The 17,597-nt window shown below is 49.8% G+C and overlaps 3 protein-coding genes across 3 annotated transcripts; 1 reads left to right on the forward strand and 2 right to left on the reverse strand.

Moving 5' to 3' along the window:
* Positions 1 to 1,613: 1,613 nt before the first annotated feature.
* Positions 1,614 to 4,080, forward strand: LOC122393772 (tubulin alpha-1D chain-like). Its single transcript, XM_043390132.1, has one exon. It carries the CDS (start codon positions 2,581 to 2,583, stop codon positions 3,928 to 3,930), a length of 1,350 nt encoding a protein of 449 aa, XP_043246067.1. The 5' UTR covers positions 1,614 to 2,580; the 3' UTR covers positions 3,931 to 4,080.
* A 775-nt stretch (positions 4,081 to 4,855) lies between these two features.
* Positions 4,856 to 10,426, reverse strand: LOC122393771 (probable indole-3-acetic acid-amido synthetase GH3.9). Its single transcript, XM_043390130.1, has 9 exons — positions 10,289 to 10,426; positions 9,791 to 9,960; positions 8,680 to 9,424; positions 7,959 to 8,087; positions 7,500 to 7,666; positions 6,948 to 7,069; positions 6,542 to 6,758; positions 6,103 to 6,177; positions 4,856 to 5,518 (listed from the first exon to the last, which is right to left on the reverse strand). Exons 1-9 carry the CDS (start codon positions 10,326 to 10,328, stop codon positions 5,366 to 5,368), a joined length of 1,818 nt encoding a protein of 605 aa, XP_043246065.1. The 5' UTR covers positions 10,329 to 10,426; the 3' UTR covers positions 4,856 to 5,365.
* A 139-nt stretch (positions 10,427 to 10,565) lies between these two features.
* LOC122393773 lies at positions 10,566 to 13,101 on the reverse strand. The gene is made up of 3 exons (XM_043390133.1): positions 13,006 to 13,101; positions 12,061 to 12,260; positions 10,566 to 11,613 (listed from the first exon to the last, which is right to left on the reverse strand). Exons 2-3 carry the CDS (start codon positions 12,256 to 12,258, stop codon positions 11,464 to 11,466), a joined length of 348 nt encoding a protein of 115 aa, XP_043246068.1. The 5' UTR covers positions 12,259 to 12,260; positions 13,006 to 13,101; the 3' UTR covers positions 10,566 to 11,463.
* Between the last annotated feature and the right edge of the window lie 4,496 nt (positions 13,102 to 17,597).

Consider the following 17,597-nt stretch of genomic DNA (forward strand, 5'->3'; position numbering starts at 1 on the left):
AAACCAAACCAACTTGGGAAAATGAGGGAAATACCAACTTTATACCGATTTCTTAGCCTCTTATACATTAGTGAGGGTTCATGACACCAACAAAATACTAACCACATTACCAAGTTGGTATCGGTTTGGTATCGGTATACCAAAAAGTTGGTATCCGATTGACATCTCTAGTGTGTCGTGTCAAGAGAATTGTAGGCGATACTCGATGGTAGCGCTGTGCGTAACGTGTTGCACTCGTCTCATTGCGAAGGGGAATTCTTGCGTGGGAGGTTTCGGCACAACCAAGATAGCTACAGAAGGCTAGGCTGTGATGTAGGTACATATGTGAGTGTGTTTTACGCATGAAGATGTGGCAATGTAGGTAGTGGTATAGTAATGCTCATTTGCGTCTTTGAATCCGTTGTTCATAAAAAAGAGATACAGGGTGGTTTTTTTTTTTAACTGTTAAAAAGTAAACGTCAATGGTGGTCCCTAAATCGAAAAATCGCGTGCAAAAAAGCAATGCACGTGATAGATAAATCTGGGACATTTTGTATGTTGTCATCATTTGTCCCTTTTCACCGACGGCCTCGGCCCTAATGGAGCCTGAACACGCATGGTCCACTGCCGTTCAGTAAGGAACGACACAAAACGATGATTTTGAAGCATTGAGGCAGTTCGAAGCATACGATGATCAAGGAGATACCTCAAAAAGACGTTAAATAACGCACGAACAAGCTTGTAGTCATAAATAACCTTCAAACGGTCTATCTGGCGTAAGTGCAGCCTCTGAAGAATCAGTCTTCAGGGAGAAAGAAAAACAGCGAATCAGACACCACCAGGGCCGTCAGTATCAAAATCCTCGACCTGCCCTCCCTAGACTTCTAGTTTTTGGACCCATCTATGGCAGATATAACGAGAAAACAGTGGAAATATCTGGCAGAGCTGAAAATTGGCGATAGGAGCATTTTCAGTCCGCCTATGAGTATGGGAGTCCATGGTGCTGTTCAACACGTGCTCAGGCGGGCTGATTCGTGTCGGTGAGAGAGGGGGTAACTTCAAGCACAAGTAAAATACACGCTGGACGTTCCTTCACATCGTGTTGCATGAAATCAAAATGTCCCAGAATGCTTGTCATCCTGGTATATAGTTTTGCAACATATGTTTACATTTTAACGCCACTAGACCTCATTACTTTTTAACAAGTAAAAAAAATCACCCTGCAAGGAAGCCGTATAACATTCGATGTTTAGTAGCATATATAATATCCAATGCAACCTAACAGAGAGATAAATGTCACAGTTAACGTGAACTCTTATTTACGAGCTTAGAGCTATGCCAGCCTTCGTCAGGAATATAAGACGAGACAGTTCGAAGTTTGGTGATATGTACTCGTATTGACAACTGGCGTAAGCTAAAACAACTTTTCTGAATGAACTATAAAATTTTTATTGAATGGCAATATTGTCAGAAAAGAATAAAGAAAAAAGGAAGAAGTAAATAAAGTAGAAATAAAAAACATGAAGACATTCAATACAATGTGGAACAGCGTTCGTTACTTAATATTGATGCAAGGTACGTAATAAACGTCGCTTTTTATGCCTATACCACCGGAACCTTAGCTTTTCGTGGCTGCCAAGCAGTCAGTTGTATTTTGTCAAATAAATGCACCCAGTGGTGTCATAATGCTGAGCTCGATTGCTCGTAAGCGGCTCACGCGTCGTTCGCCGCAATATTGTACGGGGCTCGTCTCACTGCGTGGTATGCATTCCTTTCTTCGACAAAGCCAGTTATACCTTTGATATAATATGGTGCATTACGAGTATAGGTATCCAGATACTATACTGACGTGCTTGTTCGCCCTCCTCTCCCCCAAAGTGAAGCTCACACGCATTTCAAATTGGCTCGGATAGTCGTTGCGCAAACGGATTCCCTGAAAGCTAATTGAAAAGCAACCATTCATGACTCACGTGGAAAAGTACCAAACCAGAGCGAAGATTTTCTTACGCAACTATGCCTTCACTAACATTTGTATGTATCCAATAAACGTTGCTGCCCAGTTACTTAGCATTTCATGCTTCCCTGTACGAATGATAAACACGGTGGGTCCAATACACACGGAGTGATGAGGCGCTGTTACGATGGTAATTATTGTGTGCGCACACCGCTGCTGGAGTGCCCTCGGGCTCATGCCGCATTGTGTTCATTAGCCATACCAGGAACGCCATCAGGTATTACGTCACTTTTCAGTAACGACGATGTTTGGTCGCGCGGCCCCTTATCCTTGCCGGCTGCAATCAATTCTTCGATTGCATAGCGGCCCCCATACCTTAGCAACGCCCCCAAACACACGGTGTGTCCACGTTATTCGGCGCATTTGAGCGTCCCGCCGTGGGTCGTTACATGCCGATCCCGTGTCAGCGACCGTACCGACCGCTCGGCCCCGGAGGCATCCACGGGCCGCCGCACTAGCCTCACCGGGCACCGTGGCAGGAGGACCCGCGCTTCCGTAGCTCGACCGGGTCCCGTGCCTTGTCCGCCTGAGGGTACTTCGGACGCCGCACGTCAGTTTATAAGTCTCTGTCTCCCCTCTTCGGCATCATGCGTGAGGTCATCAGCGTGCATATCGGCCAGGCCGGCATCCAGATGGGCAACGCCTGCTGGGAGCTCTACTGCCTCGAGCACGGCATCCAGCCCGACGGCCAGATGCCCTCAGACACCAGCGTTGGCGTCGCCGACGACAGTTTCAACACGTTCTTCTCCGAGACCGGCGCCGGCAAGCACGTGCCGCGCGCTGTGTTCGTGGACCTGGAGCCGACGGTGGTAGACGAGGTTCGTACTGGCACATACCGCCAGCTGTTCCACCCGGAGAACCTGAAAAGCGGGAAGGAGGATGCTGCCAACAACTACGCACGTGGCCACTACACCATCGGCAAGGAGCTCATTGACCAGACAGAGGATTCAATTCGTAAGATGGCAGACCAGTGTTCCGGATTTCAGGGTTTCCTCATCTTTCATTCGTTCGGTGGCGGCACTGGCTCTGGCTTCACCTCCCTGGTGATGGAGAAGCTTTCACTGGACTACGGAAAGAAGGCGAAGCTGTGCTTCTCCATCTACCCGGCGCCGCAGGTGGCCACGGCTGTGGTTGAGCCTTATAACGCCATCCTGTTCGCTCACACCACGCTGGAGCACGCCGACGTCGAGTTCATGATGGACAACGAGGCCATCTACCAGCTGTGCCAGAAGAACCTGGACATCGCGCGTCCGACGTACACCAACCTGAACCGGCTGATCGGCCAGATCATCTCCTCCATCACCGCCTCGCTGCGCTTCGACGGCGCGCTCAACGTCGATCTCAACGAGTTTGAAACGAACCTGGTGCCGTACCCTCGCATCCACTTCCCGCTGGTCACCTACGCACCGGTCGTATCGGCGGAGAAGGCGCAGCACGAGAAGTTCACCGTAGAGGAAATCACGAGGTCCTGCTTCGAGCCGGATAACCAGATGGTGAAGTGCGATCCGCGCGACGGCAAGTACATGTCCTGTTGCCTGCTGTACCGCGGCGATGTCGTGCCCAAGGATGTCAACGCCGCCATCTCCGTCATCAAGAACAAGAAGACGATCCAGTTTGTCGACTGGTGTCCGACCGGCTTCAAGGTGGGCATCAACTACCAGCCGCCGACCGTGGTGCCCGGCGGCGACCTGGCCAAGCTACAGCGCGCTGTGTGCATGCTCTCCAACACCACTGCCATCAAGGACGCCTGGGCGCGCCTGGACCACAAGTTCGACCTCATGTTCGCCAAGCGCGCCTTCGTGCACTGGTACGTCGGCGAGGGCATGGAGGAGGGCGAGTTCTCCGAGGCGCGCGAAGACATCGCGGCGCTGGAGCAGGATTACGAGGAGGTAGCGCAAGACGGTGATATTGATGAAGAAATTGAGGATGAGTACTAACTCAGCAGCTGAAGAAAAACTTGAGCTAACTATTTGTGACTGCGTGAAGTCATGAAGCTTTGTTTCTCACGTGAATATTACACATCTATCGTATGGTGTCAAATATATTTGACCCAGCTTTGTTGGTGAAACGAAAAATATACATAAGCTACTTTACTTTAGCCTTTTCTTTACGCAATGCATTGATTGATCTGGCCTAAGCATTTTCTACAGGGGCATATCCATATGTTTGAAACAGGATAGAGAGTAAGTCGTTTCCCTTTACCGCTATAGTTAGCAAGTATAAATGTTCACACAACAGAAATTGTATTAAATGTTGACGCTGCGCCACCCTAGTTTTAGGCATAGCTCACGTGTTAAGACTTCATTTGTTGGATCACACCTATTGTTGGTCTTAGGCTTGCAAATTACTCACAACTCGCAAACTATTTGACCACTGATGACATATTTACCTTAACGAAAACGAAAAGGACCAGAATCCCCTCGATAAACCTTCTTACCCGTTTACGAACGATTTCACAGCTTCTTGGACTTCATTGTCCCCGGTGAATGATCACAGGAAACTTACGGTATTTATTATTGTTTGTATGTTTTCTTTACTTTTTAAAGGGTGGCTATAATCTTTTTTCTGCTTAGGGGTTGGGACTGATGCATGCCTACTTGCAAAAGAACTGATATTTGGGATAATCAAGATGTTGTTTCTGAGTGGCAGGGTGGAGAACGTTGTTTATGGCTGTTCAACGATAACAAACTGGGAGATGACGGATGGTGTTGCAAACTGTGCTGAGTAGCTGGGTCGGTACGGGCTCCTGAAACAATGTCTGAACCATGGCTATCGGAACTTAGCTAATAATATATCATCCACAAAGCCAAAGCATATATGCTTTGTGAGCCGGTAACTTCCAGAGTTTTGGAACCGTCGCACTTGCATTTTTTAACGATGTGTTTAACAGTTTTGCATTGAACTTGTAATAAATCGACACAGATATAATAAAATTATTATAAACCGACAGACAAACAGACACAAACAGACATATGGTACAACTTATTAAATAAACATCACACGAGGAGGAGAGGAACTCTCTCATTTTCATTTCACCGCACTAGGTATCCGAAGAAAATCATCGCCCTATAAGTCACCTATAATGTTCCTATTAACTCAGCCCTTTCTAAATCCCAAGTCGGCGACGCACGGTTGATATGTATGTAGGTGTATTACTATATACAATAAAGCAGTGCGTACCGCAGCTTCGATAGCATCTGTCGGCGATCACTAGAAGGGGCGGATCCAGCTCATTTTTTTGTGGGGAGGGGGGCAAACCATAACAATTTATCGATTCTTTCCATGCCTCGTCCATAAGCGTAATGTTAAAATTATGCCGTTTGGGAGGGGCAAATGCCTGTTTTGCCCCCCCCCCCCTGAATCCGCCACTGATCACTGGAAGGGTGTGACGTGCTGGAGGAAGAACTCCACCTGGCGCTGGGTGCGGAGCACGCGCGGCTGTTTGAACTGCGTCACGAACGCCGACGTCGTGTCGAACTGGAACTGGCGGAACTGCTGGAACGTTCCCGGCTCCACCAGCCGCACCTGAAGACACACAGGGGTGTGTATTGTGTGAGAAAGGGGAAAGGGGAGAGAGAGAGAGAGAGAGAGAGAGAGAGAGAGAGAGAGAGAGAGAGAGAGAGAGAGAGAGAGAGAGAGAGAGAGAGAGAGAGAGAGAGAGAGACTCCGTCTATCAGTACACTCTACTTGTGACCCTTCCGCCTGTCCGTTTGTACTGTCTGATTATGTCTGTCTGTCTGTCTGCCTGTCCGTCCGTCCGTCTGTCTATCTCTATATCTGTACATCATATGTATATATTTCTGTCTGACTACTGACGGCTTGTTTGCTTGTATAATGGTATGTTTGCACTTTGCATACCTGTATGTTATAACGTACTTCGGCTCGGCAATCGGCATCCTCCGATGTATGTATGTAGCATTATCCCGTAAATAATTTGCACAGGTAAAAGTGTTTTCATGGAATTGGTTTTACACTCAATCCCATGAAATCACAGCATCTGCAGACATTTTTAATGATGAACCCTTCCACGAACATACAAACAGTGACGCGTATTATAATTTCAGCAGCCTCATAGCGGTTAGTATGAAGTTTTGACGCATGTAGCATACCTTCATAGGTGCAATGGACCCCTTGTCGCGGAACGACTTGTAGACATAGTGCTGTTCACGCAGGACCTCATCGATCTGAAGAATAAATATTTCACCGTTCGTAAACACTTAAACTGCGGCCCCGCATGCCGGCGATGTGCCTTCTGAGTCACAAATATAGGGTCAGCCAACTCGGGCTAGCAAACAGGATGTCCAACCGAGCTAATGTCGCGACGACAAACCTTATAACTTGTAAACGGGATTAGATACAGCAGCAGCAGGAGCGCATGAATTTGAGATCGTTTATTTAAATGTGCGGTTCAGTTTCGAAAGAACTGGCTTCACTATTCCGTTTTTATTTTACGGGTATTATAGACGATTGTTGACGCATTTAACTTCCTCGGGTTTGAGGGTACGTTGTTTGGAATGCAAGATTACTGCTTATTCAGTGCCGTGTTACCGTTTCGGCCTGCTGCGCTGAGAGCTGGCCCTTCTCCAGCTCCAGGAGGACCAGGTAGTAGGGCGCGCCCGGCTGCGGGCTCGGGTCCAGCACGCTCTCGGCGCTGGTGACCTCTCGCACGGAGACGCCGCTCCAGCGTCCGGCGGCCGTCTGCAGGGCCGTCATGAACGCCTCCTCCGACAGCTTCTCCATGTGCACGTTTAGCATCTGGCCCGCCCTGTGAAACAGAGGTGACCAGAGAAATCATGTGGATGTTTCGATAGCAAGCTTGGGCTGTGATAGCAACGAACGGTTCGGCGGCGAATAGCGTTACGCATTTGCTCCGTTTTGCTTTTCTCATTACTGTATTTCTTATTCATCCTTTGAGCCAGGCTTGTCTTTTATTCGCGCGATACCGCATACAGACCTAAACTGGAAGTCGATGCAGGGTGCCTGGTGGTAGAAGTCGACCACCTTGACCACGTCTCCCTGACGGTAGCGGTAGAAGCCCGCGTTGTTGGTGATGACCGGCTCATACAGGCTGCCCACCTGGAACACGAGCGTACGGCTGCATGTGTACGTTTGATTCTTATCCCAACAGCGTCTTTGGCTCACATTCGTACCTAGTCTTCCCCTAAAACCATGGACCTTGGTTGGATGACGGCCCGCATTTGTGTTGTACACGTCATCCCAAGGTCAAGAGCGGCACAGAGGGCTGTTTGTGCACCGTCACTACAATCATACTCTCGTGATATCAGCATTTGCAAGAGTCACCAACTGGCAGTCGAGATCAGCAGAGGACAGAGATATGATACGGACATTGGACAAGGATAAGGATATGATAGCACTCCTTCTCACAATTCCTCATAATCCCGCTTCCATTGTGCTTGGTCCAGCAACTGAACAACTGAACAGCCAGGTGCATTGAACAGCACTCAGCTTTGGCAGCAGAACCCACTGATCAATCCTCCCGGATCACCTTGAGCTGATCGGCGAGCAGCGGCTCCGCGCCGTCCAGCGGAGCCCCGGCGTCATCCACGGGCAGGAACTCCACCAGAGCCATGGTGGGCACCACCACGTAGGCGGGATCGGCGCCGGCCGGACGTGTGTTGACGGCGAAAAACGCCTCCGACGAGCCGTACACGACTGACCGCGGTCGAAAACGCTCACATTAGGCATGCTGGTGCTTCTTTGTATACGGACATGTGTGCGCTACCTATGTTCTTCGTCTTTACTCGTTATATCGGCCCATATGATTACCTATGCCATCGATAGTGGCTGAAGAGAAATTACGGAACTATTCGAAGGCGTAAAACAAATAAGGTTGCCAAGATGATTACAATAAACCACATAATTTTCCGTAACAAAATCAAAGACTTTCGGAAAATTATATACAAATATCCACTCGATACGAAATCTAAGCATAGCGTTTACGCACATGAGATTGGCTTCAGGTGCCCCAGGTATGGGAGGCACTTGCTCTTGTAGAGTGACATTGATGTTCCGGAGTGGAGCATCGATACACTGTTCACCTTTGGGAATATCCGAGGGATGATCGCTGTAAACCCTGGAAAAACAGTTACGTGATACGCAAATAATTGCATTGACGGCAAAAAAAGTATAGCAGCTTCGTCAAAGTAACGCAACGTTTCAGTAAGAAGTCAGATAGATATAAGTGAACATTTTGTTGTTTTATTATTCTATGCTTGATATCCGATGTCAAATGCTGATAGCTCGCAAGTCGCAACTGTGGCAAATGGATGCGTCTGATAATTGAGGACGAGATAGCACCGCGACGGTAAAAGGCACTTGAAAATCAGAAGGTCTGACTAGATAACGCTTGAAATTGTATTACACCTTTTTGCACTCAAAATAGGCATCTTTTCATTCAATTTCGGCGAATTGCATTCAATTTTAGCGATCTCTCATTTGCTTCGAACAGAGAGATCGCTGAAATTGAATGCAATTCGCCGAAATTGAATGAAAAGATGCCTATTTTGAGTGCAAAAAGGTGTATTTACTTACTTAACGTTAAAAAAGTTCATTTATTCATCTTTTTTTTGTACAAAACCTCCTTATTCAATGTAAGCTCTTGCTTGTCTGTAACCAGTGAATTGCGTTGTGGCTAGCAGCTATCTGTGTGCGGTCGATGCTCTCACCCTTTTCGAACTGGACCTCCAGTTGGTGGGCCCGCTGCGGGTCCGGCACCAGGTGTTTGTTGATGGCGCGCCGCTGCTCCTCCGTCACGTTCAGGCTCTCCTTCAGCCGACCCGATCGGATGTCCCCGACCAGGTCACGCCAGTGGCTCTCCAAGAACTGCATCACGTTATAGAAGGTGGAGGCGAACCCGAAGTCGACGCGACACAGGTCGGGGTCGCGCAGTCCGAACAGCAGTGACGTGTAGATGGCCTCCGTCTCGGTGTCGACCACATGCGCCCCGAACGGCGTGGCATACTGCGCCAGCATGTGCGGCTTCTTGGAGTAGATGCCGGAGAGCGGCCCGATGGGCAGCCCGCTGGGCGTATACCGCCAGCGCGGCTTGCACAGCAGCGCCATCTCCTTGTAGAGCGGGACGCGCACGGTCTGCGGCCGCGGCTGGAACACGCACAGCGCGGCGTGCATCTGCAGCATCACCGCCGAGAAGCCGCTCGAGATCGGGATGTGCTTGGACTTGCCGGTGGTGCCCGACGAGCAGGCCATCAGCAGCAGCTTGCTCTTGCCGAGGATGGCGCCGACGTCTCCGTTCTCGGCGCGCTCCAGGTACTCGGTGTAGTCGCTGTAGGTGGTGACCGGGTGCAGGCGGCGGAAGTCAGCCAGGCTGTGGATACGACCGAACTGGTGGTCCCGTCCGTACTGGGTGTTCTCGTTGTCACGGATCTGACGCAGCAGGAACTGCTCCTGGGCCTGGAACGGTGGGGAACACAGCTGAGTACGCCACAAGCCAAGATGGTAGAATTCGTGGACCCACTCCGCTGTGTAACAACGTCTTCCACAAGCTATTCCACTTCACGGGTCGCTACTTCCTTGCCATGATTAATCATGACTTGCTGATCAACATCAACATTCTAAATAAAGGTACATACTTAGTTACCTTGCTCGAGAGTTCCAATGAACTTTACACTCTGCAGAGTCCCTATACGCATTTCTCGACATTGAGGAGGCACTTTTAGGGTTCAACTAATTACTTATATGCCTGCATTGTCAAATTATCAGACACTCGATTGGACATGACAATCTGGATATAGTTTTGATATCCGATTTAAATCTTACCTGAATAAAGTTGTCAAACTGTTTTCTGAGCCGTCTTATATTAATATTTACAATAGGCACTGTGATGAGGCCCAATATATACGCGTAGAGGAGACTCGAAGTGGTATGAAAACGCGACTTAGGTCTGGTGTATAGGTCGACCGCGAGTACGAGCACAATGCCGAGCACCACTGAAACAGAGAAGGGAGCGAATTAACGATATTGACGAGCCCGAGACGCGCGCAGTACAAGAATGTGGTGCACTGTGCAGTGAGCACAGCTTAACCACACGATGAAAATGATGAGTGGTGCACGAATGGACAAAAAAGCTCAAGTCTGCTTTACCGGAAATGCAAGCACCTGTGACGTTCTACCTAATTAACAATGGTCATTTCAGCTTTAAAGTTTAACTAATATGAGCAGATGTCAAGATGGAACACTAGATTTGAACAGGGGTCATACCAAGCCCACGGACCAGATGATCAAATAACAATCGGGTGGCGACCAGATGACGATTACCTGCCAGACACCATGCCGCCAATGTGCAGAGAATCTCCATGGATGAAGTGAGAGGGCACCGGGAGTGGCCGGGGCGATCGAGTGAGCGTCTGATCGCTGACCGCCGCCGCCCGGGCGTAACCACTTGGTATCTGCGAAGGTCACCACGGCATGGCGTAATGCCAGCTCATCTTATCGGCAGTGGCGCCTCCAGACCCGGGTGACGGACGTGAGCGAAGCGGCTTCGTCATCGATTCTGTCCTCAGCGTGCATCGACAATTTGCGTAAACCGCAGCCTGCCCTCGCCCATACCCCAATTCCCCTAGGTGTGCAGCGTGCGGCATGCTCGTAACGCCGCGCTGGGGCGCGTTGGTGCGGACGATCTACCGCCGCTGACGGCTACACAAGTACCGCACATTGCACAGACCGCCTCTATCTGACAGTGCAGGGTCGGCCATCGAACACCTGGTTACATGTTACATGCTTCCGCCCCTAAACAGCGTTGGTAGCGGTCCGTTAGTGATTAATTGATAATGGCCTCGTAGGTCGTTTGAATCGTTGATAAGTACCGTCTAGTTATGTTCGATTCATCTGTCCGTCTCGCATACCATTGGATTGGTATGAATTGCGATCGTTCAAAACATATGATCCGTGAACTTTTTGCATGTTTTACCTGGCCCGCATCTAAAAAGTTTATAGCGTCCTTTGTATTAAAGGCATCTGTATTAATTCATATGCATTATTATAATCACGATGACAATATTTCCTAATGTTATTTTGATTATCACCTTAGCATGAATCGCAACAATAACGCACACTAACCAACCAGACAAAACGTAACAATTTGAAGAAAAAAAACAGCGCAGTAATAACATATTCAAACGGCGGTAAAACTAAATCGCTTTTTAGACCCTCTAAACAACAACAAAGTAACAGAAGAATTTCGAAGTGGCAATGAATAATTAAAACATGTATCCGCTTTTAATTGAGTCGAAAGAACTGAGAACATTCGCTGGCAATCCCTGACATTCTGTTACGTAATGTGGAGTCCATTGACAACGCGGCGCTGTTGCATGTGCCATGTAGCCTCGTGATGACATTCTGGCTTAATAAGCACGAAAACTTAAAATACACACGAAAGACGGTCTGGCAGTGTCAAGCATCGATGAATACGGACAATTTTCAGGTCCGCAGGCCTAGTATGACAGATGCTTGGACGTGTAGGGCCGAGGGTCGTAGGCGCGAGGCGCCTGTTCCCGCGACTTTTCGTGGGCGGTTTTCTTGGGACCGTGGTTGTATTCGAAGTAGTGCTCGCCCTGACCTCCGCTGTAGTCGCCCCAGGTTACCTGAGAATAAAAGCACTGCGGTTAGGAAAAGCCGATTCGCTTAGGTTTATGTCAGAAAAACCGCAGCCAGAGCTGATATGGCTTTGGCTTCATATGGCTTCATGGAAAACACAATGCTTTTATATTTAATCGACATTCTAAACCGTCATACAACACACATCATTCACGCAATTACCTAATATATTCATTGGGATATGACAAATTAAACATGAGCTAAACTCATAATAGTAGCGGGAACTTACGGACATGGGATTGAGTAATGAGTATACAGAATACAGATGCAAGTTTCTAATTTTTAGCTTGGTACGTCCACGTCAAATCTGTTGAGTGTTCAGCTATGATTGGACAGTTAGGTATCAATTACCGAAGCATTACCGGGCAAGTGGGCAGGATATACCTACGACAGCGCCAGCTCGGGGACCTGAACTAGTCAGCTCTCGTCCTTACCTTGGCCTGGAACGTGTGGTCCTTATTCCTCTGGTGGTGCGCCCGGTGGTGGTGCGGGCTGCCGCGGCGGTACCCGTAGGCGTACTCTGTGGGCCCCTTGACGTTGGCGTACTGGAAGTAGCCACTTCTGTAGCTGGGCTCCTGGGCGAGGGTGACCGCTGCCACCAGCAGCAGCAGAAGCGCGGTGCGGTAGGCCATCACTGCGAGCGGGGATGGGTGAGCGGGTGAGCTGTCAGATATGGTGAGGTGAAGAGAGGTGAACGAGGGACTGCAGGTGACAGACCGGGCTGGCAGCGTGACAGTAGCACAACTACTACCAAACGACCAATGGTAGATAGGTAACAATGGACGAGAAGTGAATTTAAAAGAAAGGCTTATCGTTCAGTCCGCATTGAGCCGTGAACAAATTTGGCTCAAAAACCTCAACATTGCTTGTTTACTGCATGTCTCTTAAAACATATATGACATCGAAGCAGAGTAAAAACGAAAACCAATAGGTACGTAAAAAATCCTACGCGATAACCCTAATGCGCATGAAAGCAATAAATTGCTGTACTCCTACCTGGTCTATCTGCTGAAATTATTAAAGTAAAAAGGACGGCAAACAAGCTCAGTTATAAGTAATCGACGACGACTTGTTTACTAATGCAGTAAGAGCGTAAGTGATAGACGTTTATAAGAGAGCCGATTGTTTGCTTAGTCCTCAAAGCGCTGAAGGACGTTCATGTGACCAAAACGCTTTGTGTTTTTGCATCGTCTAATTTACTGAAATTATTTTGTATATCTATGTGTATTATGCACTGCTTCTGCAGCTGTCAACATTCGGTTTACCTTACATAGATAATTAATTCGCCACGAAAAGTTTGTGATGCATGTATGCCTACATTACGTATACCTAATCAATACATCAATGGAACGTTGACCGCCTGACGCGAATACACCTACCGATGCTCCGGAGACAAGGTGACGACAGTGACGACGCAGTGATCGTACTGGGACGGGCGCCTGTAGCTCCACCGAGGACACGGGAGACTAGTGCTGTTCGACACCCGCTCGGCGGCTATATAGTGAAGAGGTGGTGGTGTCGGCTGCGTTGAGCCGTTCAACACGCGGCACTGTCAATGGGGGCCTTTCACCGGCGCACGCGCCCTGATCGTCCATCTCAACTCGCGGTCGCCGGCTTAGCGCAACACCGCCGCACGGTCTCGAAACAGGACCATGTGCGCGACACGCAATCTCGTAACATACAGCGACCATATGCGGCCAACACACAATCGGCCACTACTGGTCGGAGGATGCGCCGTTTTAGTTTGTAGCTCTGTAGTCTCTAACATCGCTGTTTAACCCGCGCGTAGCTGGGTATATTCCATTAAGGCGAGTGCTGTTGAAATATATTCCGTAACACGAGTGAATGAAGGGGAAGGAGATCTGAAGAATCTATCTCCAAAATCTCTTATCTGATTTCCAAAATTCTTACAGTGTTTGATAGCCCCGGAAACAGAGACGGTTCGTATCGTAAAAAAGGTTCGATATGTGCAAAATGTAAAATAAAATTTAAAAATTCGTATACAAGTAGGTCGTCAAGGTTCGTAAGGCTTGTAAACTGCTCGTAAGGGAACAGTGTATCACGTAATACGTGACCTTACAAGTCACCTGACCTTAGTTTCTTTTTACATTGTTAGGTACACTTTGCCCGTGCCCGTCCATATGCATTTAACATAAGGCAGGATAATGGGGGACGACCTCTGGGTGATTTGACGCCATAAGACGCTGAAACACCAATTCTAAATGTATGTAGGGGAGAGTGGGGAAAGATGCCCAGGGTTTTGCTATGTCATGTATTATTCGAAAATGACGACCGGAAAGCAAAAACTTGGAGTTTCAACGGAAGCCGACATCATTTTTCTCCAAAAATATCACACTTTCGTGCCTGAAATATGATAACGTTTTTTGCTATTAAGCATTTTCCTGAAGAAGTGAAAGGGGGCATCTTACCCCACAGGGTGGGAAAGACGCCCCCTGGCGTTGGGGAAGATGCCCCCTGCATTGAAAGTGACATAAATGGGCACGTGAATCGCCTGAACGAATCAGCAGTCCCTTCGAGCCTGCAGTAGACACCAAACGTCATCGAAAGGGCCCTCAAAAGTAGTCGTAAGGGGCTTCAGAGGTCATCGTTAGGGCCATCATAGTCCAGCGCGTCCAAACAAGCCTCCGTGGTGGCGTTCGGAGACCACTGTGGGGCCCTTATAGGTCTTCATGATGCTTGAGGGCCCTCGAGCCCATCGTGGGGACCTCAGATGCCAGCGCGGCCCGTGGAGCCAACGTGGGAGCTCTCGAAGGATGTCGTGAGGGGCCCTGGAGCCAATAATGGGGCCCACAGAGGCCGTCGTGAGGGCTCCAGAGGCAGATGCCGCCCAAAAAGTCGCTGTGTGGGCCGAGAGACCGGCATTGGGAGCACCCGACCGTACTGGACTCCCAATAGTCCCAGATCGGCTTTTGTCTCTCATCACAAGTATGTAATAAAAGATTTGACGGCCTGCTTGAGGGACAGCCTAGGGATTTAGGGGGGCGTCTTTCCCCATCAGGACAGGGGGCATCTTACCCCAAGGTACCGAATTAACATTAAATCAGTACAATTTGTTAGCCATAAAACTACACCCTGAAACAAACTGTTTGGGACACAGTACGCGCATGTTAATGTATCACGACTATAGCAAGGGACGCAAAAATTATCTACCTTCTTTGATATTTACAATGTTTTGACACCAAAATATTTTTTGAAAGCAGCAAATAAAAAACATGCAATCACCAGCCAGCCGTTGCCCAACTGAGCTTCGCAAATTTTTGTGCAGTTAACAAGGCAGGCTTCCGCTTTACGCTAAGAACATTAATTTCCAGGTTTGATTCTTTGTTTCGCCCCTAGAGGGGGTGGGGCGTCTTTCCCACCCTGGGCATCTTACCCCACTCTCCCCTAAGTAAGTACGTGTCTCTAACCGGTCACCAACGACGTTCTGCAGCTTTGTGCACGGAATGGCGTCGGTCCTGCAGTCGTTCAAACATATAAGACATGAGTGAACCGATTTACCTACATGCGATCTTTTTTGTGGGGGTACCTTCGTCAACTGCCAAGTAATTGGACCATTTCCGATGCAGTGACCCCCACCCCCATGTGCTGTTGTGCAGTGTGCACATGGCACATGCCACGTCACGTGCAAAACGAAGAGGTGTGAACTTGTAACAATAACAATAACTTGGCAAGCGTGCTGAAACGGGACCGAGCGTGCTGAAACTTGGCGTACCTGTATCTATGTATGTATATTGTATATGTTACGGCCGTTTGAAAACTCAGCCCGTATTCATGCTGCCCGGCCCGTAGGTATTAATACTGTCCGGCCCGTATTAGGTAATGTCCGTGAAGTTGGCGACGTCGCCAGCGACTTTTCCAGCGACGAGGTAATACCTACTGACTAACCGAAGGGCCGGCCTTTGATACATGATGGTGGCAGTGCCCACGTGCAGCATACTGCACCCACGTATAGGCCCACCGGCATAGGTGGGCACGATCCGTTCCTCCGTTCCTCCGTTCCGGAACGCCGTTACAATTTTTAGGAACGGAGGAACGGACTCGTTACATTTTAAAAAGGGTAACGGACCAAGTAACTTCCGTTACATTCGTTGTTCGTTCCTCCGTTACAAGTTAACAGTTTAGTCCGTTCCTTCGTTCCTCCGTTACTTTTCGTTGTCCGAGCGGGTTGATCTTTCAGCTAACCCACAGACATTAATGCAGCAGCGGAATAGTGGATTATTGAGCAGCCCTGACTTGAAGACGGAAGATGGCCTCAGTGTACAGTGTACTGGCCTTCCGCAATGAGCCGGCGTTGCAGTATGTGTTCGCAAAGTTCAACACGGGCGTCCCTTCAAGCGCCTCAGCAGAGCGCATGTTCTCAATGGGAAAAGATGTGCTACGTGCAAAAAGGGCTACCCTCTCAGAAAGTGGCAGCGGAACATCTTCAATTAAGGGAGAGGGGGGGGGGGGGCACTGCCGACTTTTTGTCCCATTCTTTCCATGCAACGCACATAGGGCTAATGTTAAAATGCCAAAATCAAAGGGGGCACGGTGCGCCGGTGCCCCCCCCCCCGTTCCGCCGCCTATGCTCTCAGATGCCAACCTGGAACGTCTAGTGTTCGTGAAGTGCAACCGGCATCTGGCCGGGGACAAGTGATGCGCATCAGTACCACCAGACGTTCCAAGGTTTAGTGTCCAATCAGTGCCCACTGTCTTGGTAGATTTGGTGGGCATTCCGCTTTCTCGGTAGGTTTAGTTTGTGTCAGAATGGTCTCAAAAATGTTTGAAATACCCAACATTTTAACGTTTTTTATTTTGCTGTAACGGAGTAACGGACTAAAAGAACTTCCGTTACATTATATACAGAGGAACGGAGGAACGAGTAACGGAAGTCACGTTTTGAGGGAACGGAGGAACGAGTAACGAAGTTACAATTTTGGGGAACGGTGCCCACCTATGCCCACCGGTAAGTAGGGCGTCGTGCACAAGTTCTCTGGAATTTCGTAAAGGCCTCTGGCCTCACTCTTTCTCGCTCGTAGTGGTTTATCGCCGCATAAGGCGTCTTTCTGGTCCGATACGATACGAACCTTTTCCACTACGAAATACAGCAGCCGTTAAAACCTTATTCGTCGGGCGACTTTGCCCGACGAACTTTGCCCTTTGCCTGTCGTTAGCACTGCAGGCTTGTCAGGGGCACCACCACAGTCCTTCCAGGTGCACCACAAACCTGTCAGGAGCGCCTGCGGCCGTAGGCGCGCCACAGGCACGTATGGGGTCCACAGGCCTGCCCAGGGCCCAGGGGCAGCACAGGCCTAGCAAGGACACCATAGGCCTGTCAGGGTCACCACGGGCCTGTCGGGGGGCACTTCAGGCATGTCAGTGGCACCACAGTCCTGTCAGGGCCCAGGGGGTACCAGCGGTCTATCAGGGGCACCACAGGTCTGCCAGGGGCACTACAGGCCTAGCAAGGGTACCACGGGCCTGTCAGGGGCACCTCAGGCTTGCCAGGGCCCAGGAACACCACAGACCTGCCAGGGGCACCACAGGCCTGTCAGGGGCACCACCGGCCTCGCAGGGGCGCATTGGGCCTGTCAGGGGCACCACCATGTGCCTGCCGGGGACACCTCAGGCTTGTGAGGGGCACTCCAGTCCTGTCCTGCCAGGGGCACAACTGGCCTCGCAGGGGCATCACCGGCCTCGCAGGGCATCACCGGCCTAGCAGGGGCACCACCGGCCTAGCAGGGGCTCCACTGGCCTCGCAGGGCACCACCAGCCTAGCAGGGGCACCACCGGCCTCGCAGGGGCACCAAGGGCCTGTCAGGGGTACCACGCCTGTGGTGCTCTTGCCAGGCCGATGTGCCCCTGACAGGCCCGTGGTGCCCCTGCTAGGCCTATGGTGCCCCTAGCGGGCCTGTGGTACCCCTGTCAGGACTGTGGTACCCCTGATGGGCCCGGGGGCATGACCCATGTG

This window comes from Amphibalanus amphitrite, unplaced genomic scaffold, assembly GCF_019059575.1.
Source record: "Amphibalanus amphitrite isolate SeventyFive unplaced genomic scaffold, NRLGWU_Aamphi_draft 000553F_arrow, whole genome shotgun sequence".
Classification (NCBI taxonomy): domain Eukaryota; kingdom Metazoa; phylum Arthropoda; class Thecostraca; order Balanomorpha; family Balanidae; genus Amphibalanus; species Amphibalanus amphitrite.